Consider the following 23,319-nt stretch of genomic DNA (forward strand, 5'->3'; position numbering starts at 1 on the left):
AAGGAGGAGTAGATATGGAGAACATACACATCTTAGCCCACAGCAAAGATGGCCTTTAAATCCAACTGGGATTAAAGAGAAGCAAACATGTGTAACTGCCATTGCATTTGAATGACTTCGATTGGAATTATTTAAATGATAAGAATTCTATGGTAACTCCATCCTTGTGAAACCCTCCTCTTTACCTTGTATCCCTGGATGTCTCCGTTCTGAGTGTCCAATGGAGGAGGCTCCCACGTCACGTCCAGCTGGGTGGCCGTTGCTGATTGGATGGCCACGTTCTGAGGTGGGGCGGTGGGTACTGTGAAAAAATAAAGACGAAAAATTAAGCAAGAAACAACATTAAAAACAGAATAGATTTCAGTGAAACCCTTTTCAGTGGGTTTTTTGCCTCACTGTACCTGGAAACACTACTGTCTATCTGCCTGTGTGTGGACTGGTAGCTCTTTGGCTGAGAACAGGGAAAACCATCCTCACTGTACACTCCCAGGCTCTCACAGTCAAAGACATGGGGATTTAAGAAAATCGAACGTATCCTGAAACCTGAATGAACTTAATGGTACCAATTCAATAGATGTTTGCCAAAAGCAGCTTGACAAGCAGAATAATCCCACTGCCTTCAGGGAGGTCAGATAGTCTATAGTTCTACTATTCATGTCCTCCGTTGAGGTGATGATTGAAATGACAAGAAAAGCAGAGAGAAAGAGAAACAGAGAGAAAGATTGTGTGTGTGTGTGTGTGTGTATCACACTCCCTCACTCTGCGACTTACCTGCTTCTCCTACAAACACTTCCTGTGGTGTGCTGGTTGGTCCCTCCCCCACGGCGTTATACACACTCATCTTGATCTCATAGCGCTTGTGTTTGCTCAGGTCTGGGGAACAAGGAACAACACTGACATTAACCAACAACCCAGCACAATATTTAATTTCACTTTTATTTAACCAGAAAGGACCCTTGAGGTTAGAAAACTATTTTGTGGGGGCGACCAATACATGCCAGAAAATACATTTGTTGATTTTGTTCAAATAAATGTCTTATGCAGCAGTTAGAGTCTATCCAAGAATGTAATTGAGTTGTTATTGCGTACTGGAAAGCAATACCCTGAAATATGTGACCGTCTGGTTTTGTGCTGCTTAACAAAACAAATACAAGTTCATGAGCCCATGAAACTTGGAATGGACAAGCAAGTCTACCGGCGATTCCTATTGAAAATACAATCCAACCACATAGACAGAGCGTCTTTAAATCAGGGCTCGAACAGACAAACAAAGCATGTGGCAACAACTCCATTAGACTTACAGTGGGGCAAAAAAGTATTTAGTCAGCCACCAATTGTGCAAGTTCTCCCACTTAAAAAGATGAGAGAGGCCTGCAATTTTCATCATAGGTACACTTCAACTATGACAGACAAAATGATAATTTTTTTCCCAGAAAATCACATTGTAGGATTTTTAATGAATTTATTTGCAAATTATGGTGGAAAATAAGTATTTGGTCAATAACAAAAGTTTCTCAATACTTTCTTATATACCCTTTGTTGGCAATGACACAGGTCAAACGTTTTCTGTAAGTCTTCACAAGGTTTTCACACACTGTTGCTGGTATTTTGGCCCATTCCTCCATGCAGATCTCCTCTAGAGCAGTGATGTTTTGGGGCTGTCGCTGGGCAACACGGACTTTCAACTCCCTCCAAAGATTTTCTATGGGGTTGAGATCTGGAGACTGGCTAGGCCACTCCAGGACCTTGAAATGCTTCTTACGAAGCCACTCCTTCGTTGCCCGGGCGGTGTGTTTGGGATCATTGTCATGCTGAAAGACCCAGCCACGTTTCATCTTCAATGCCCTTGCTGATGGGAGGTTTTCACTCAAAATCTCATGATACATGGCCCCATTCATTCTTTCCTTTACACGGATCAGTCGTCCTGGTCCCCTTGCAGAAAAACAGCCCCAAAGCATGATGTTTCCACCCCCATGCTTCACAGTAGGTATGGTGTTCTTTGGATGCAACTCAGCATTCTTTGTCCTCCAAACACGATGAGTTGAGTTTTTACCAAAAAGTTATATTTTGGTTTCATCTGACCATATGACATTCTCCCAATCCTCTTCTGGATCATCCAAATGCTCTCTAGCAAACTTCAGACGGGCCTGGACATGTACTGGCTTAAGCAGGGGGACACGTCTGGCACTGCAGGATTTGAGTCCCTGGCGGCGTAGTGTGTTACTGATGGTAGGCTTTGTTACTTTGGTCCCAGCTCTCTGCAGGTCATTCGCTAGGTCCCCCCGTGCGGTTCTGGGATTTTTGCTCACCGTTCTTGTGATCATTTTGACCCCACGGGGTGAGATCTTGCGTGGAGCCCCAGATCGAGGGAGATTATCAGTGGTCTTGTATGTCTTCCATTTCCTAATAATTGCTCGCACAGTTGATTTCTTCAAACCAAGCTGCTTACCTATTGCAGATTCAGTCTTCCTAGCCTGGTGCAGGTCTACAATTATGTTTCTGGTGTCCTTTGACAGCTCTTTGGTCTTGGCCATAGTGTAGTTTGGAGTGTGACTGTTTGAGGTTGTGGACAGGTGTCTTTTATACTGATAACAAGTTCAAACAGGTGCCATTAATACAGGTAACGAGTGGAGGACAGAGGAAGTTACAGGTCTGTGAGAGCCAGAAATCTTGCTTGTTTGTAGGTGACCAAATACTTATTTCCCACCATAAATTGCAAATAAATTCATTAAAAATCCTACAATGTGATTTTCTGGATTTTTTTTCTCATTTTGTCTGTCATAGTTGACATGTACCTATGATGAAAATTACAGGCCTCTCTCATCTTTTTAAGTGGGAGAACTTGCACAATTGGTGGCTGACTAAATACTTTTTTGCCCTACTGTAGTTTCACTCTCCATTTCCTCGTGACTCCAAGTCAAGGCAGCGGACTATATCATATACATTTCTGTGTATGTGTATGTGTGTGTGTCTACCAGCACTAGGGCACTGTGCTGTTCAGTGTGTTTCATCAGCAGTGAGACAGACCGTGTTTCATCAGCAGTGAGACAGACCGTGTTTCATCAGCAGTGAGACAGACCGTGTTTCATCAGCAGTGAGACAGACCGTGTTTCATCAGCAGTGAGACAGACCGTGTTTCATCAGCAGTGAGACAGACCGTGTTTCATCAGCAGTGAGACAGACCGTGTTTCATCAGCAGTGAGACAGACCGTGTTTCATCAGCAGTGAGACAGACCGTGTTTCATCAGCAGTGAGACAGACCGTGTTTCATCAGCAGTGAGACAGACCGTGTTTCATCAGCAGTGAGACAGACCGTGTTTCATCAGCAGTGAGACAGACTGTGTTTCATCAGCAGTGAGACAGATCGTATTTCATCAGCAGTGAGACAGACTTGTGAGACAATGTGTGTGAGACAGACTGTGTGAGACAGAGTCGGTGAGACAGAGTGTGTGAGACGCAGGCAGGCCTGTGAGGACTTACTATCCAGCTCATACTGGGTGAGAGAGGACTCGCTCAGGTTTCTCACGCTGTAGGGGGCTGTGAGGGTGATGGGTCAAACATGAATAGGAGAGAGAAGGCAGTCAGAAGAGAGAGGGGGGTAGAGAAGAGACATGTTATTTTGTTAGTGTGGTACCGCAGTGCCAAGTATAGGTCCAAAAGACTCCTTAACAGCTTCTTCCCCCAAGCCATAAGACAGCCAAACAGTTAATCAAATGGTTACCCAGACAATTTGCATTGACATTTTTTTAAGCTGCTGCTACTCAGTGTGTATTATCTATGTTTTTGTTTTTATACATACATACATACATACATACATACATACATACATACATACATACACTTAGGTTGGAGTCATAAAAACTCGTTTTTCAACCACTCCACAAATTTTTTGTTAACACAACAATTGTTTACAGACAGATTATTTCACTTATATTTCATTGTATCAAAATTCCAGTGGGTCAGAAGGTTACGTACACTAAGTTGACTGTGCCTTTAACTTGTTATGCATAGGGGGCAGTATTTTCACGGCCGGATAAAAAACGTACCCGATTTAATCTGATTATTACTCCTACCCAGAAACTAGAATATGCATATAATTATTATCTTTGGATAGAAAACACTCCAAAGTTTCTAAAACTGTTTGAATGGTGTCTGTGTATAACAGAACTCATTTGGCAGGCCAAAACCTGAGAAGATTCCTTACAGGAAGTGCCCTCTCTGACCATTTCTTGGCCTTCTACACTCTCTTTATTGAAAACTGAGGATCTCTGCTGTAACGTGACACTTCCTACGGCTCTCATAGGCTCCCAGAAGGCGGCAGAAAGTTGAATGATGACTTTGCAGGCCATGGCTGAAAAACAGTAGCGCATTTGGATAGTGGTCGATCTGAGAACAATGAGACTGGTGGCGCGTGCACGAGAAGACTCCATGTTTTTATTTTCAGTCTTTGAACGAAAACAACGACTCCCTGTCGGAATATTATCACTTTTTTACGAGAAAAATCGCATTAAAATTGATTTTAAACAGCGTTTGACATGCTTCGAAGTACGGTAATGGAAAATTTTGAAATTTTTTGTCACGAAACGCGTCGGGCGCGTAACCCTTCGGATAGTGTCTTGAACGCACAACAAAACGCCGCTATTTGGATATAACTATGGATTATTTGGAACCAAACCAACATTTGTTATTGAAGTAGAAGTCCTGGGAGTGCATTCTGACGAAGAACCGCAAAGGTAATCCAATTTTTCTTATAGTAAATCTGAGTTTGGTGAGGGCCAAACTTGGTGGGTGTCTAAATAGCTAGCCCGTGATGGCGAGCTATCTACTCAGAATATTGCAAAATGTGCTTTCACCGAAAAGCTATTTTAAAATCGGACATAGCGATTGCATAAAGGAGTTCTGTATCTATAATTCTTAAAATAATTTATGTTTTTTGTGAACGTTTATCGTGAGTAATTTAGTAAATTCATCGGAAGTTTCGGTGGGTATGCTAGTTCTGAACGTCACATGCTAATGTAAAAAGCTGTTTTTTGATATAAATATGAACTTGATTGAACAAAACATGCATGTATTGTATAACATAATGTCCTAGGAGTGTCATCTGATGAAGATCATCAAAGGTTAGTGCTGCATTTAGCTGTGGTTTTGTTTTTTGTGACATTATATGCTAGCTTGAAAAATGGGTGTCTGATTATTTCTGGCTGGGTACTCTGCTGACATAATCTAATGTTTTGCTTTCGCTGTAAAGCCTTTTTGAAATCGGACAGTGTGGTTAGTTAAAGGAGAGTCTTGTCTTTAAAATGGTGTAAAATAGTCATATGTTTGAAAAATTGAAGTTTTCAGATTTTCGAGGACTTTGTATTTCGCGCCACGCCCATCATTGGATATTGGAGCAGGTGTTCCGCTAGCGGAACGTCTAGATGTACAGCTTGAAAATTCCAGAAAATTATGTCATGGCTTTAGAAGCTTCTGACAGGCTAATTGACATCATTTGATTCAATTGGAGGTGTACCTGTGGATGTATTTCAAGGCCTACCTTCAAACTCAGTGGCTCTTTGCTTGACATCATGGGAAAATGAAAAGAAATCAGTTAAGACCTCAGAAAAAAAATTAGAGACCTCCACAAGTCTGGTTCATCCTCGGGAGCAATTTCCAAATGCCTGACAGTACCACATTCAAACAATAGCACGCAAGTATAAACACTTTGGGACCATGCAGCCGTCATACTGCTCAGGAAGGAAACGCGTTCTGTTTCCTAGAGATGAACGTACTTTGGTGCGAAAAGTGCAAATCAATCCCATAACAACAGCAAAGGACCTTGTGAAGATGCTGGAGGAAACAGGTACAAAAGTATCTATAATCACAGTAAAACGAGTCCTATATTGACATAACCTTAAAGGCCGCACAGCAAGGAAGAAGCCACTGCTCCAAAACCGCCATAAAAAAGCCAGACTACTGTTTGCACCTGCACATGGGGAGAAAGATCATACGTTTTGGAGAAAAGTCCTCTGGTCTGAAGAAACAAAAATATAACTGTTTGGCCATAATGACCATTGTTATGTTTGGAGGAAAAACAGGGAGGCTTGCAAGCCGAAGAACACCATCCCAACCGTGAAGCAGGGGAGTGGCAGCATTCTTTGCTGCAGGAGGGACTGGTGCACTTCACAAAATAGATGAAATCATGAGGAGGGAAAATGATTTGGATATATTGAAGCAACATCTCAAGACATCAGTCAGGAAGTTAAAGCTTGGTCGCAAATGGTTCTGCCAAATGGACAATGACTCCAAGCATACTTCCAAAGTTGTGGCAAGATGGCTTAATGACAACAAAGTCAAGGTATTGGAGTGGCCATCACAAAGCCCTGACCTCAATCATATATTTTGTGGGCAGAACTGAAAAAACGTGTGCGAGCAAGGAGGCCTACAAACCTGACTCAGTTACAACAGCTCTGTCAGGAGGAATGGGCCAAAATTCACCCAACTTATTGTGGGAAGCTTGTGGAAGGCTACCTGAAACGTTTGACCCAAGTTAAAGAATTTAAAGGCAATGCTACCAAATACTAATTGAGTGTATGTAAACTTCTGACCCACTGGGAATGTGATGAAAGAAATAAAAGCTGAAAGTCATTCTCTCTACTATTATTCTGACATTTCACATTCTTAAAATAAAGTGGTGATCCTAACTGACCTAAAACAGGGAATTTTTACTAGGATTAAATGTCAGGAATTGTGAAAAACTGAGTTTAAATGTAATTGGCTAAGGTGTATGTAAACTTCCGACTTCAACTGTATATAGATATATACACACACACAGCGCTTTCGGAAAGAATTCAGACCCCTTGACTTTTTCTACATTTTGTTACGTTACAACCTTATTCTAAAATGGATTAAATATTTTCTCCCCCTCATCAATCCACACACACAATACCCCATAATGACAAATAAAAAATAAAAAAATATTTATATTTATAATAAAATGAAAACGGAAATATCACATTTACATAAGTATTCAGACCCTTTACTCAGTACTTTGTAATCACCTTTGGCACTGATTACAGCCTCGAGTCTTCTTGGGTATGAGGCTATAAGATTGGCACACTTTTGGGGAGTTTCTCCCATTTTTCTCTGCAGATCCTCTCAAGCTCTTTCAGGTTGGATGGGGTGCGTCGCTGCACACTATTTTCAGGTTTTTCGTCCCAGATGGCATCCCTAGCCGCATCCTCAGAGCATGCGCAGACCAGCAGGCTGGAGTGTTTACGGACATATGAAATCTTTCCCTATCCCAGTCTGCTGTCCACACATGCTTCAAGATGGCGACCATTGTTTCGGTACCCAAGAAAGCAAAAGTAACTGACCTCAATGACTATCGCCCTGTAGCACTCACTTCGGTCATCATGAAGCGCTTCGAGAGACTAGTCAAGGATCACATCACCTCCACCCTACCTGATACCCTAGACCCACTTCAATTTTCTTACTGCCCCAATAGATCCACAGACGATGCAATCGCCATCGGACTACACACTGCCCTATCCCATCTGGACAAGAGGAATACCTATGTAAGAATACTGTTTATTGACTATAGCTCAGCATTCAACCCCAAAGTACCCTCCAAGCTCATCATTAAGCTTGAGGCCCTGGGTATGGACCACGCCCTGTGCAACTGGGTCCTGAACTTCCTGACGGGCCATCTCCCCAGGTTGTGAAGGTAGGAAACAACACCTCCACTTCACTGATCCTCAACACTGGGGCCCAAAAGGTTGCATGCTCAGCCCCCTCCTGTACTCCCTGTTCACCCATGACTGCGTGGCCACGCACACCTCCAACTCAATCATCAAGTTTGCAGATGACACAATAGTAGTAGGCTTAATTACCAACAATGATGAGACAGCCGACAGGGAGAAGGTGAGGGCTCTGGGAGTGTGGTGCCAGGAAAATAACCTCTCACTCAGCATCAACAAAACAAAGTAGATGATCGTGGACTTCAGGAAAGAACTTTGAAAGTTTCAACACGTGCAGTCACAAAAAATATCAAGCGCTATGATGAAACTGGCCCTCATGAGGACCGCCACATGAATGGAAGACCCAGAGTTACCTCCGCTGCAGAGGATAATTGACCAAGCATTATCACTATTGGAGACAGATTTTAAGATATTACAAGGGTCTTTTATACAGCTGAAACTTGTTTTAAATGCAAAGAAAACACATTTTATGATTTTTAATAGGTTCAAAAAGTTGGTTGAAAATACACTTGCACTTACGAGCTTAGATGGTTCTCAAATTAATCAGGTCTCGGCATATACATACTTAGGGATATGGTTTGATGATAAACTGTCTTTAAAAATGCATATTGACGAACTTTGTAAACGGCTAAAATTCACGCTATGCTTCCTCTATAGAAACAGGACATGTTTATCCTCTACAAATAGAAGACAAATTGTGCAAGCTACTTTTATGTCTGTTATAGATTATGTGGATATTATTTACAAGCATGCTACGGCATCAACACTTAAATCGCTGGATGCTACTTATCATTGCGCACTTAGGTGCACTAGCTACAGCACTCACCACTGTGTTTTATATCAAAATGTGGGTTGGACTTCACTGTCCGTGAGACAAGAACAACATGCTCTCGTGTTTGTCTATAAAGCACTTCTGAATAAGCTACCTTCTTATTTATCATCACTCATCAATATTATAATTATAATTACTAAAACCAGGTCTCAAGCATGGATTACACTTGAGGCCCATGTGATTTCCACAGAGTTGGGTATGGCTGCCTTTTCCTGTTACGCTCCTTGCCTATGGAATAGCCTGCAGACTAAACTTAAACTTGAGACTCTTGTCCCCCTTGCCCATTTTAAATATTTATTGGAGGATATGTATTTTTGTATTGCTTGTAACTGTTTTGGGTAATGCAAGTTCTTGTGCTGTCAGGGGAATAACCTATGTGTAAATGTAATCAGTTGCTGTATTTTGTGTTATCTGTGATTGTTTTTTTGTCTTATGTAGTTTCTTAATCACTATACCTAAACTGTATGTGTAAACATGTATACGCAGGGCCCAGCTGTAAAAGAGACCTTGGTCTCAGTCTGTGTTCCTTGTTGAAATAAAGGAATAATATTAAGTTCATTAGAGTTACCAGCCTCAGAAATTGTAGCCCAAATAAATGCTTCACAGAGTTCAAGTAACAGACACGTGTCAACATCAACTGTTCAGAGGAGACTCTATGAATCAGGCCTTAATGCACAAATTGCTGCACTAGCACTACTCAAGGACACCAATAAGAAGAAGAGACTTGTTTTGGCCAAGAAACATGAGCAATGGTCTGGAGTCCAAATTGGAGATATTTAGTTCCAACCGCCGTGTCTTTGTGACACGCGGTGTCTGTGAACGGATGACCGCCATGTGTTATGGTGTGGGGGTGCTTTGCTGGTGACACTGTTTGTGATTTATTTAGAATTCAAGGCACACTTAACCAGTCTGGCTACTACAGCATTCTGCAGCGATACGCCATCCCATCTGGTTTGGGCTTATTGGGACTATGATTTGTTTTTCAACAGAACAATGACCCAACACACCTCCAGGCTGTGTAAGGGCTATTTGACCAAGAAGGAGAGTGATGGAGTGCTGCATCAGATGACCTGGCCTCCACAATCACCGGAGCTCAACCAAATTGCGAAGGTTTGGGATGAGTTGGACCGCAGAGTGAAGGAAAAGCAGCCAACAAGTGCTCAGCATATGTTGGAATTCCTTCAAAATGGTTGGCAAAGCATTCCAGGTGAAGCTGGTTGAGAGAATTCCAAGAGTGTGCAAAGCTGTTATCAAGGCAAAGGGTGGCTATTTGAATCTGAAAGATATTTTGATTTGTTTAATTAACACTTTTTTGGTTGCTAAAAGATTCCATATGTGTTATTTCATCGTTTTGTGTTCGCTAATATTCTGCAATGTAGAAAATAGTACAAATAGAAAAAACCTTTGTCCTAAAACTTTTGACCGGTAGTGTACATAGACTTGAAATCACTGGCCACTTTAATAATGGAACACTAGTCACTTCAATAATGTTTACATATTTTACATTACTCATCTCATATGTATATACAGTATTAAATCCTATTCTACTGTATATTAGTTTATGCCGCTCTGACATTGCTCGTCCATATATTTATATATTCTTAATTCCATTCCTTTACTTAGATATGTGTGTATTGTATGTATTGATGTTAAATTGTTACATATTACTTGTTAGATATAACTGCACTGTTGGAGCGAGAAACACAAGCATTTCACTACCCCCAATAACATTGACTAAACATGTGTATGTAACCAAGAAAATTTGATTTGTCTCTCCAGAGATGTTCCACTAGGTTCAACTCTGGGCTCTGGCACGGCCACTCAAGGACATTCAGAGACTTGTCCCGAAGCCATTCCTGTGTTGTTTTGGCTGTGTGCTGTCGTATCTTTGGCATCATTAAAAGTGAAGACTTATTTTATCAAATCAATTCTCTGTAATTATTATTACGTGATTAAATTAATCATGTAAATGTAATTAACTAGGAAGTCGGGGCCCCTAGGAAAATCTTCAGATTAAAAAGTTATAATTTTCCTAATATAACTCTTCAGATATTTTAATATCTGATCAATTAGTCTTCTAATTAATGAATTATTCTTTACCTCACATTAGTCTCATTCCAAACGTCGTAAATTGATGGTTATCTGCTCGAACCCAGCCTTTACTATGAATCATTCATACACCAATTGTCTTAATCATTTATTTACTAACTAAATAATCACAAAAATGCATAAACAAACAGCACAGTAGATATGGTTACAACGAAATGATAGGGGAGGTTCCCTAGTGGGCTAAGCCGATATGACGGCTTGGTGGACAAAGGGAAGTGGGTGTGTACTGAGAACAAGCGGGAAGACAAAAGGAATCATTACACAGTTGATAATTATACTAATTGAAATGCTAATCCTTTGCACATGAATGCTCACTCATTCGGAGCGTCTCTCTCTCTCTGCTTCCCTGAAGTCTTTCGTGGTTACAATGGATACTTCAGAGTACCATTCAAAAATGTTCTCATTGACAGATGTTTTGGCGGTTGTCGGCATTCACAATCCCAGGTTTACATAATTTCTAGCTGCAGACTAGTAATTAGGATCTAAGATTTGCTCTTATTCTGTAGGGATCAATAGTTTCAGAGTTTAACCATTTCCCGCCGTGTAGCCAATGTTCCACGTGGTATGGTTAGGAATTCAACAACCATTACAACCTTAGCTTACACTGAGGTTTTTGTGGTCTGAAGATTTCTGATTTCCTCAGGAGGTTTTTTTTTTTTTTTTCGTCTGGCCACTCTACCATAAACCCCTGATTGTTGGAGTGCTCCAGAGATGGTTGTCATTCTGGAAGGTTCTCCCATCTCCACAAAGGAACTCTGGAGCTCTGTCAGAGTGACCATCGCGTTCTTGCTCATGTCCCTGACCAAGGCCCTTCTCCCCCGATTGCTCAGTTTGGCCAGGCAGCCAGCTCTAGGAAGAGTCTTGGTGGTTCCAAATATCTTCCATTTAAGAATAATGGAGGCCACTGTGTTCTTGGAGACCTTGCTGCATAAATGTTTTGGTACCCTTCCCCAGATCCGTGCCTCGACATAATACTGTCTCGGAGCTCTACGGACAATTCCTTTGACCTCATAGTTTGGTTTTTGCTCTGATATGCATTGTCAACTGTGGGACCTTATATAGACCGGTGTGTGCCTTTCCAAATCATGTCCAATCAATTGAATTTACCACAGGTGGACTCCGATAAAATTGTAGAAACATCTCAACAATGATCAATGGAAACAGGATGCACCTGCGCTCAATTTCTCATAGCAAAAGGTTGAATACTGTTTTTGATTTTTAATACATTTGCAAACATTTAAAAAAACTGTTTTACTTTTGTCATTATAGGGTATTGTGTGTCGATTGATGAGGGAAAAAAAAGAATTTAATCCATTTTATAAGGCTGTAACATAACAAAATGTGGAAAAAGTCAAGGTGTCTGAATACTTTCCGAAGGCACTATATACATAACAAAATGTAGCTAATATTTTCTTACTTACTGTCACGTCCTGGCCAGTATAAGGGTTAATTAGTATTGTAGTTTGGTCAGGACATGACAGAGGGTATTTGTTTTATGTGGTTCAGGGTGGTGTGTTTGGTTAAAGGGTGTTTGATTTAGTATTTCCGGGGTTTTGGTTTATAGTCTATGTTTATGTATTTCTATGTCTAGTCTGGTGAGTGTGTTTCTATGTTGTGTTGATTGGGGTTGGGACTCTCAGTTGAAGGCAGGTGTTGTCTATCTGCCTTTGATTGAGAGTCCCATATATTAGGGTGTGTTTGTGGTTGTTATTTGTGGGTGATTGTTCTGTGTTCAGCCTTATGCTTTACCAGACTGTTTGTTGTTCGTTCGTTCGTGGTTTTCGTTTGTTTGTTATTTTTTGTACGTTCATTTTTGAAGTTAATAAATTCTCAAGATGAGCATACTGCGTATTGGTCCTCCTTCACCGACGACAACCGTGACACTTACTTAAAAAAAACTCTTCTTAAGGGCTTGTAAGTAAGTATTTCACTGTAAAGTCTACACCTGTTGTATTCGGTACATGTGACAAATACAATTTGATGTGACTGTTCTGCAAGAACCAGTGAAAAACTCTCACAATCATAGAAACCCGCACAAACGTCATCAAAGAGAAATGAAACATCACACAGACCGAGCAGATAGTTGAAGACTATTAGAAGGGACTGATTCTAAGAGGTGTAGTGTCAGGTGTCAGGCACAGCCAGTGTTACAGGAAGACAATATAGGAGAATGTTTGGTTCACGTTCTGATGGAGTTCTGTGTGGCCTTGTTCAGAGATGGTGGTTGATGTGAGGTTGTAGGAGCATTTTGGGAGGTTATGACAATACTCACAGTTGAGCTCGGTCCAAGTATTGGAGGGGCTGTTGGCGGTGCGTACGGAGAAGCTGCGGAGGCGGTCGTACATGAGCTCCCGGTACCGTATCCGGAAACCCAGGAGGATACCGTTAATCTTCTCCTCAGATGGATGCTGTGATGACAACACATAACGTGAGACTACCATTAGGTCATGTTCAACATAGTCCCTTTCACGGACAGTCATATTTACAAAGCCGAGCAAGCTAACTAGTTATTTGATTAAAAATAATAATACATTTCATTGATAACTCGCTTTACGATCATCCCATGGCAAAGCATGGCCAGTGTACAACAGGACTAAGATAAAGAGACAGGATTCAAAAATCCCCTGACAACCGGAGCTCATCCATGGCTGATTCACACAGACAAAAATCCCCTGACAACCGGAGCTCATCCATGGTTGACTCACACAGACAGAAATCCCCAGACAACCGGAGCTCATCCATGGTTGACTCACACAGACAGAAATCCCGAGACAACCAGAGCTCATCCATGGCTGACTCACACAGACAGACATTTCCAGGCAACTGGAGCTCATCCATGGCTGACTCACACAGACAGAAATTCCCCTGTTGTAAAACATTAGACAACAGGGACAGAACAAATGGAAAAGAGAGGAGTGAGAGAGAGAACAGGGGAAAGAGAGAAGAGATTGGATGTCTCGGTGTAAAACTCCTACAGGCAGTAACCTGGGAACTCTCCATCTCCCCTTTATGACCTAATTCAGGTGTTAGTGTTAGAGAGAGGAGGTGTGTGTTCCACTCAGTCTAAGTACACCCTATTCACCGTGCTACCCTCTCATTACCACCCACTGACTGACAGATGACTGGGTTTTACTGCAGATAGGAAGACAGACATCAGGACCAATCACCACGTCTCTTCTTACCTGCCAGCGAATCAGCACGGATGTAGTTGTGTGTGGTGTGACAGAGAGGATTGTGGGGGCTTCGTCAGGGGCTGCAACAGAAGGAGAGAAAATAAGAAAGGTTGAAAGCGAGGACAATTAGTTGAGTCTACCACCAGGCCAAATACCTAATGCAGTGGTATTCACAGCATACAAACAACTAAAGAGAACATCTCACCCATTGGTAAACAAGTGAAATATGGCCATGAGAATGATTTGAAGGGAGAACATTTCTTGAATTAAAGTTAGTTCTGCTCGGTTGACACTGTTTGGTTTTAAGTGCCCCCCCCCGTCGTACAGCAACCACAGATGGTGAAGATGACATCACCTATTCTGCTGCTGCCAATAATGTCCTCACCACAGCATTACATTAACTCATCCTGACATTCTACTCAGGGAAGGATTCCAACACTGATGTAAAACACACAGAACCCCTGCCTACGAATGTGGCAATGTGGCAAAACCAAGGACAATGAAGACCAAATCATGTGTGGATAATATGATGTCCACAAGGATCTTTATTTTCAATGCAGTAAGATACCACAATGTGAAAAGAGTTCAAGTCTCTTACCGTCCTGTAGTGTGGTGATAACTTCACTCTCCTCGCTGTATTCACTGTCTCCTATGTCGTTGGTGGCTTTCACTCTAAACTGGTAGGAGATGAAGGGCTTCAGCCTAGCAACAGAGATGTTACACATGATCATTCTCAGTCGTTACATTTTTTTCTTCTTCAACCTTTCAAGTTCCATTTAGGGCTAAGTGCAGCTTTTCCAAGCAAATATCACAGCTCAAGGGTCTACACTGTGATAGGAAACCTTCCACTATGTACCCCTGTTAGTGCACTGGGTAGGGTGCTAGGTAGTGTGCTAGGTAGGGTGCATACTGTACCTGCCAACTATGTAGAAGCTGGACTCGTGGTTGACCGAGGCAGAGTGGACGGTCCAGTTGCTTTCGGGCAGTTCTCTCAGCTGCACGGTGTAGTAGCGGACCGGAGAGAGGCCGTCGCTGCCTGGTTCCCATGACAACAACACGCTGCGAGCCTGAACATTCTCTTGGGGCACCATGGGACGACCGGTGGGCTGAGGTCGAGCTGGGGGGGAGAGAGAGAGGCTAACAAGGTTAACAACAACAGTTCTACGATAACAGAAAGAAGGTTTGAACTGTGTACAGGTTCTTATCAGGTTAAACAAATGGCTTATACCATACACAAATGGCTTTATCATTAGCCTACAGGGGTCACAAACTTCAAGTGCTTGTGTAAAAGCACTAAACAAATAGCTTATTACTGCAGATGTAACCGGGCAGAATATGACTCATTAGAAACCAATGTGCTGAATCTGTAAACCACTATCAGATGAGATGAGTGTTTCTTCTGAACTCGATGGAATTCTCTGTTGTTTACGGTAACTGCCTGACTCAGCCCAGCCACACTAACATTTTGTGTCAACCCTGAGAAAATAAACCTGTCTGCTCTATAACACATGTAGACAATATTCTGTGGAATGCTCTATAAGTACAATAACTCATATGGTAATGTAACATAAAACTTGATCTAAGTACACAAAATATACAATAATTTCTGTAATGTCCTATAAGCTACAATAACTCATACTATAACTTTTCCATATGTTTCCATAGTAACCTCATTTTTTGGTATATTCAATAAGTACAATAACTCATACACTGATGTGATATAACACATCATCTGACATATCTTTCAATTCACAGTTACCTCTCTTCTCGGTGGTGACCACCAGTGCCTCTGCGGCCTCCCCCCAGCCCTTGCGTGTCTGGGCTGTGATGCGGAACACGTACACTGACTCTTGTTTCAGGCCAGTCACCGTGTACTGGCGAGCACTCGGGTTTAACACGTCCACTGTGGCTGTGTTGCTATTGGTCGAGTTCAGACGATACGTAATCTGATAGGCTGAGAAGAGAAAAGAGAAAACACAACATGAAAGCATAGAGACAGACACTATTAACTTGACGATTAAACTTAATGTCTGTCAATATTTCCTTCAGAAGATATGGACACCCACATTTTAAAGTGAAACTGACAGTTTTAACTACTTTGCAGACAAACAGGCAATTATATCAGTCAAAAATATCAAATACCCAGTTTATGCTTCAAAAACATCTTCATTTGACTCAACATTCCATGATGTACAGTAAGGCATTGTTGGCAGAATAGATGGATGTAGTTCAATGCGTGATTAATATAATTCCCCAATACATTTCTTGGTAGTCCCAAAAATATTGCTGTTGGGTTGTCAATCACAGCTGGCCTGGTACATTGTTTGCTGCCGCCACCCATTCTGGATGCACTCTTTCAGTTTCAATATATTTTGAACAAAAACAGACGACCGGGAAGACGACTGGTGTAAGGGTGCGTGCTGGTGGCAGAGAAGTCAGGCGCAGGAGATCGAACTTGGTATAAAACGGAGTAGTTTAATAAACGCTCAAAAACTCCAAAAACCAAAATATACAAAATAATACCAGCGGGTACAAAACCTGTCGCACACCAGAACATAACTTGCACAATGCTTACAAACAAACAATCACCGACAAGGACAATGAGGGGGAACAGAGGGTTAAATACACAACATTGTAATGAATGGGACCGCCAAACGCCGCCCGAACAAGGAGGGACCAACTTCGGCTGAAGTCCTGACAACTGGGATGGCTGGGAATATCATTACAATCAAACTAGCAAGGGCAATGATCACAAGTCAGTCATAATGTGGCTAATAGGCTAGCGCACTTGTCAAACAAAGCGCGTGGGCTGAATAGGACACACAAGCGTGTATAAATTAGTAAACAGCTGAGTCATTAACTTTATAAAATTACAGCCTGATGCGCACGCATAGGTGAATTCAACTTCAATCGCGCTGCTTTCGTGTGTCCCATTTACAATGCGTAGCAGAGGGTTAAGTGTACAGCCAAATGCCAATCCTAGCTGGGCTACTAAAATGTTGCAGTCTGGCTTCGGTTTATAAAACTTGACAATAAATAACCAAAAAACTAAACCTGCAACAAAACACCATACAAAAGAGTAGGCCTATTACAGCAACTTTTGAGCAGTAGCCTAGGTTGAACCACAATGGTGATCCCTGCTGTGCAAAAAAAAGAAAAAACATGTTGGAGTTAGGGTCACAGCATATTATGCACATCTGCAAGCTAGCAGAGCAGCAAAGGCTGGACAAATATTATTTATTTATTTTGTTGTAATATGTTAAAATGCTATATTCAGCATCCTATGGCCCAAAACGTTCGTGGGGCCACAGGAGGGGTGGACATTGTAAAGGACCATATTTTTTCAAATAAAACAACGGGCAGTTTGAGACGTGGCTGCAATTTTTGTGTCTTTTCAATATGGCCAATGCGCTGATTGCAAAAATTCGGGCAGTTCCACTTTAAGCCCTTTGAACCTGCCTGAAACATAATGGTGAACACAAGTATCAGGTTGGTTCTACGATGCTAGGTCAAAAGTTGGTTATAACTAAATCATCATAGTCAAGGTGTTGTTGTTTTTGTTTGCTGTATGAGAGGGTCATTGTTGTGGAGTCTGGACAGGTTAAACGTGAAAGGTCAAGGTCTGGTCAGGGTCAAAGGTCAAACCACATACCCAGGATGATACCATTAGGCTGGGACGGGGACTGCCAGATGAGACGCACCGAGGTGGTTCGGACCTCAGGGAACAGGATGCCCACTGGAGGGCCGGGCACTGGAGACGAGAGAGTGGCAGAGGGGTTAGACTATTTAACACATCTTTCTTCACTTCAGATTCATTGGTTTACTGAATGGTAGTGGGAATTGGTATACTATAATATCAAATTCTGGATAAGCTATTTGAAAGCTTGAAAATATCCTGTATCCACCACTACTTGATGGCTAAGGGCCCTACAGGTAGTATACAGTTAGACAGGCCTATATTAGGCAGCCCAGAGCATACCGTCGTCCAGAGTCCTCTCCAGTATGAGTGGTGAGCTGGGCATGCCGTCTCCGATGCGGGTGAAGGCCAGGACCTGGATCTCATAGAGGACGTATTTCCCCAGACCAGTCAGCTGGACACTGTGGCTGGCATTCCCCTCCACTGTCCACAACTGGAGGGACGAGTCAGAGTCCTTCTCTCTAAACAACACCTGAAAGAGGAGAGAATAGAAGAAAATAGAGGATAGATGAGAAGAGTGGAGAAGAGAGGGAAGAAGAGAAGAGGGGAGAAGAGAAGAGCAAAAGGAAGATATTGAATTAGAGAGTGGGAGAGTGAGTAATGGAATTATTTTTGTGTACAGTATTATATCCCTCTTGGAGGCGAGGGTGATGACTAAGCACCTCACACACCTTGTATCCCAAGATCAGTCCATTCCGGTCTGGTTCTGGTACTTCAAACCAGCGCACCAGGATACTGCTGGAGGTTGTGGCAAAGGCTGACACATTGGTGGGGCCACAGGAGGGGACTGGACGGAATAAAACAAAAAAAAACTTAAGACCGAAATCCAGTTATTTTACGCTGATGATACTGTTATTTATTGTTGTGCCTCATCTCTCACAAAAGCTTCCCAGAACTTGCAAACTGCTTTTTATACTGTTCAACATACCTTGTGTCAATTGAAGCTTATCCTCGTTACTGACAAAACTAAACTAATGTTGTTTTCTAAAGCAAGAAATAGACCTCTGAACCTGTCACCTATTACTACCTGTCAGGGCAAGGAGATTGAGACTCTAACCTCATATAAATATCTTGGAATATTAATTGATCACAGCCTCTATTTTATATTGCATGTTCAACAACGTACAAAAAAACTGAAGCTGAATTTGGGATTTTATTTTAGGAATAAGGCCTGTTTTTCTTTTGAAGCCGGAAGGAGGCTAGTATCAGCTACATTTATGCTTATACTAGACTATGGTGATATTTTATATATGAATGCTTCCGCTCAGTGTTTGAGATCAATTGACAACCTTTACATAGAGCATTGAGATTTTTTTCAAACTGCAAAAACCTTAAGCACCACTGCAATTTATGTACCAGGGTTGGCTGGCCTTCTCTAGTCAATCATAGGCTCAGTCACTGGTATACTTTTATTTACAAAGTCATTTTGGCTTTACTACCATTTTATTTGGCCATTTTTATTGTTCAGAAATGTGGTGGGTACTCTCTTTGTTCGCAGGACTTTATCCTGCTAACAGTTCCAAATGTCCGAACTAAATTTGGCAAAGGGGCTTTAATGTCCTCTGCGCCAGTGCTCAGCCTATTGCAGACAGTCTGAGCACTGATGGAGGGATTGTGCATTCCTAGTGTAACTCAGGTAGTTGCTGTTGCCATCCTGTACCTGTCCCGCAGGTGTTATGTTTGGATATACCGATCCTGTGCAGGTGTTGTTACACGTGGTCTGCCACTGCGAGGACGATCAGCTGTCCGTCCGGTCTCCCTGTAGCACTGCCTTAGGCGTCTCACAGTACGGACATTGCAATTTATTGCCCTGACCAAATCTGCAGTCCTCATGCCTCCTTGCAGCATGCCTAAGGCACGTCCATGCAGATGAGCAGGGGCCATGGGCGTCTTTCTTTTGGTGCTTTTCAGAGTCAGTAGAAAGGCCTCTTCAGTGTCCTAAGTTTTCATAACTGTGACCTTAATTGCCTACCGTCTGTAAGCTGTTAGTGTCTTAATGACCGTTCCACACGTGCATGTTCATTAATTGTTTATGATTCATTGCACAAGCATGGGAAACAGTGTTTAAACCCTTTACAATGAGATCTGTGAAGTTATTTGGATTTTTACTAATTATCTTTGAAAGACAGGGTCCTGAAAAAGGGACGTTTCTTTTTTTGCTGCGTTTATATGTGATGTTAAAGCTTTTGATTCTGATTCTGAAGATGCTGCTGGAGTGAGTGGAAAAAAGGAAAAAACAGAGGAATTCCACATTGTAGCCCATGTGTTCCCAATTTCCTCCTCTACTCCCCACTCCCTAAAGTCTGGTAACCACAGTGACTGCACCAACGAAGAGAGAGAGAGAAAGTGAAGGCAGACAGACGGGTTGATGTCTGTTTCATATGGCTCCATGAAGCAGAAAGAGTAAAACTACCTTGGCCCCCATGCCATACACGTGGATAGCTAAAGAGCTAATATGCAGGAGGTCTGGGCCAAACCCACATATGGGTGAATATAACATGCACACAGTGTTGTGTGTGACTGAAAACCTGGTACTTTAGATCAGAATTCTGGTACTTTAGATCAGAATACTGATATAGTAGATCAAAATACTGGTTCTGTAGATCAGAATTCTGGTTCTGTAGATCAGAATGTTGGTACTGTAGATCAGAATGCTGGTACTGTAGATCAGAATGCTGGTACTGTAGATCAGAATGCTGGTACTGTAGATCAGAATGCTGGTACTGTAGATCAGAATGCTGGTACTGTAGATCAGAATGCTGGTACTGTAGATCAGAATGCTGGTACTGTAGCCATAGGCCATGCATTTTAAGTCCTAAATTAATGAAGTGTGTAGGTCAAAGGCCCCCAAATTAAAGACTGAACATCAGTGCTGTGTGTGAGACTCCACCAATTGTTGAGATGTGAACAGTATATTAACCAGATAAAACAGCATCTACAGGATACAAATAGTCTGCATCCCAAATTGCACCATATTCCCTATGGACCCTGGTCTAAAGTAGTGCACTATACTATATAGAGAATTAGGTGCCATTTGGGACAAAGGCAGTGTGATCTCACCAGACTCCCTGGTCCTTCCTCTGACAGGCTGGCTCCAGGGCCCGGCCCCGATGCCGTTGAGAGCCTGAACCCTGACATCGTACTCTGTCCACTCCTCCAGGTCCTCGATGGTGAACTCCCTCTCCAGCCGGTCAGCGATCACATGGGTCAGCGCCCTGCCCTGGGAGCCTGTGCGGGAGTACCAGACCCGGTAGCCCACCACCTCTGGGTCCCCATTGTACTCCCACTCTGGTAGGGGCTGGGGGGGTAAGAGGTGGATGTAGAGGTGGAGAGGGCGAGAGAGGGAGGGAGAGAGAGAGAGGGTGAGAGAGAGAGATGGAGAGAGATGGAGAGGTTTAAAGGGAGAGGGTGAAAGAGAGACAGAAATGAAAGGAGAGAGAAATCCACAATAATCAGTATAAATGAAACAGCCAGTCATCATCGCTTGATGATGAACCCAGAGCATCACATCATAATGTCAGTCTGTTGAGACGTCACGTACCACCCATCGGAGCCACAGACTGGTCTCGCTGGCTGTGCGCAGTGTGACGTTAGCGGGGAACATATCTGGACGGGCCTGCAAGGTCTGGATCTTCCTGGAGGGCTGACTGGGAGGACTAGTCCCCACAATGTTCACCTGACGCATACGGAACCTACCGAGGGGGAGGGAAGTAACAAGAGCAAAGTCATCACAGGAGAGGTCCATAGGGCCCAGAGGGCTCACGGCTCTATTCATTACATCTAAACTAGACTAGACTAACAGAGATCATGAAGCTGTATCGTTTTGAGTTAATGGGGCCCAGGAGTCTGTATAAGGTGTTAGAGGTTAGGTACACTACCTGTAGAAGGGTTAGAGGTTAGAGTTTAGAGGTTAGGTACACTACCTGTAGAAGGGTTATGGGGTAGAGCCTAGGTACACTACCTGTAGAAGGGTTAGGGGTTAGAGGTTAGCTACACTACCTGTAGAAGGGTTAGGGGTTAGAGGCTAGGTACACTACCTGTAGAAGGGTTAGAGGTTAGAGTTTAGAGGTTAGGTACACTACCTGTAGAAGGGTTAGGGGGTAGAGGCTAGGTACACTACCTGTAGAAGGGTTAGGGGTTAGAGGTTAGGTACACTACCTGTAGAAAGGTTAGGGGGTAGAGGTTAGAGGTTAGGTACAGTACCTGTAGAAAGGTTAGGGGCAAAAGGTGTATATGGTTAAGTATGGTACCAATAGAGGGTGTAGGGGTTAGTTACACTACCTGTAAAATGTGTATGGGTTTAGTCCTGGCACCTCCAGGGATCGGGCATCAGGCTCATTGGGCAGCTGGTGAACAATCATCCAGTCCTCATTGTCTCCTATCACACTGACCTACACACAACAACAACACAACAACATGATATAGTGTGCGTCCCAAATGGTACACTATAAGTAGTACAGTATATGAGGAAAAGGGTGCCATTTGGGATTCAAACCATAGTCGATGTTGGTCACAGATCAGGGGAGCAGCCAGAGACTTTCTCTGGGGAGAAGACCTTACCTGGGCCTCTACCTGCCAGCGAGAGATGGAGGTCTTTCCATCGTAGCCGGGTTTGAACTGGAGAGTGATGGATCGAGGGCCAATGTTGGAGATGGCCATGTTGATGGGAGGACCAGGCAGCTCTACACAGAGACAGAGAGACAGAGAGAGAGACAGAGACAGAGAGATTTAACACATATCATTAGGAGCGAATAATACAGGGAGAACAGGAAGGAACAGAGAGGGTATCAAGGGCCAGACAGGGCCTTTAGTACAGTGAAGAGTTGAAGTAATGAGTCGACAGAAAACCTAATACAGTGGTCTCTATGCCTAATGCAATGTTGTTTTTGACTTGAGGTTTTCTACATTACATTCTTCATCTTTTAAATCCTTACTGATTCAGGACTATGCTTCTACTACATTAAAATGCTAAAGATTTAAGGTACTTCTCCAATAAGTCTTTCTGAATGAAAAGTATCAACAGCATTGTTTAGGCTTGGATCTCAGTTCTAATATCTGTCCTCTGGTGTCCTATTAACCCTAAGTTCGATGTCCACGCCCCCTCTGGAATTAATTAGCATAATACAGAAATCCCCATAAAAATCCATGGTTTAAACTAGAGACATCTGTTTGTTTTGCATTGGATGCGTCTCAATTCACATTGCTCTTCCTCATCTGCGGTGAAAGGTTGCAGAGGTATAGCGGTGTTTGTCAGGCCATGAGACATCCCGAAAATCAGTCTTCTCACAAAATCTTCTGTAGCGTCCGAACGGTTTGATCTACAAACTATTATAGAAAGATGAAACTCCCACGAACATGATGGTGTTCTCCGTTTTGCTCTACGACCCTCACAAGTGTCTTGGGACTCGTCTGAATTCGGTACAGCCGATCTGCCAACTTCTGTCTGTAGCGTCCAAACAGTTTGGGCTGAACACTAATATGTGACTCTCACGAACATGCACATGTCTGTTGTTTTGCTCTAGCATGCCCACAGGCCTCACAAGACTCATCTGAAGGTCCCCCAGTACCAGTTGAAAAAATGAATGTAAGTACAGTATATATGGAGACTGTTTAATGCCAAAAATAAGGGGTTAAATAAGTGTACAAAACAATAAGAAATGTTACCTGATCTTTCTTATATCTCTCACTTCAGAAAAAACTTATTTTAGATTTTTGGGGGGGCTATCCGTTTTTGTCCCCCCCCTCCCCCGATTTAGACAGGGCTTGGAC

At 42.6% G+C, this 23,319-nt stretch overlaps 1 protein-coding gene across 6 annotated transcripts in view; it reads right to left on the reverse strand.

Annotated features, from left to right (window-relative positions):
* LOC115152880 (protein sidekick-2-like) overlaps positions 1-23,319 on the reverse strand; it is a 594,976-nt gene that overhangs the window by 35,792 nt on the left and 535,865 nt on the right. For 5 of the 6 annotated variants that reach the window (XM_029697775.1, XM_029697771.1, XM_029697774.1 and 2 more), the window contains exons 22-36: positions 22,111-22,232; positions 21,832-21,941; positions 21,092-21,242; positions 20,611-20,848; positions 18,222-18,337; positions 17,833-18,022; positions 17,506-17,604; positions 15,613-15,807; positions 14,769-14,970; positions 14,452-14,555; positions 13,863-13,933; positions 12,953-13,088; positions 3,481-3,537; positions 772-873; positions 186-301 (exon numbers count right to left, since the gene is read on the reverse strand). In XM_029697775.1, the coding sequence (XP_029553635.1) occupies positions 186-301; positions 772-873; positions 3,481-3,537; positions 12,953-13,088; positions 13,863-13,933; positions 14,452-14,555; positions 14,769-14,970; positions 15,613-15,807; positions 17,506-17,604; positions 17,833-18,022; positions 18,222-18,337; positions 20,611-20,848; positions 21,092-21,242; positions 21,832-21,941; positions 22,111-22,232 (2,009 nt within the window). The remainder of the gene's footprint in view (positions 1-185; positions 302-771; positions 874-3,480; positions 3,538-12,952; positions 13,089-13,862; positions 13,934-14,451; positions 14,556-14,768; positions 14,971-15,612; positions 15,808-17,505; positions 17,605-17,832; positions 18,023-18,221; positions 18,338-20,610; positions 20,849-21,091; positions 21,243-21,831; positions 21,942-22,110; positions 22,233-23,319) is intronic. The other variant, XM_029697773.1, reaches the window with a different exon arrangement.

The sequence above is a fragment of the Salmo trutta genome, chromosome 18, assembly GCF_901001165.1.
Source record: "Salmo trutta chromosome 18, fSalTru1.1, whole genome shotgun sequence".
NCBI lineage: Eukaryota > Metazoa > Chordata > Actinopteri > Salmoniformes > Salmonidae > Salmo > Salmo trutta.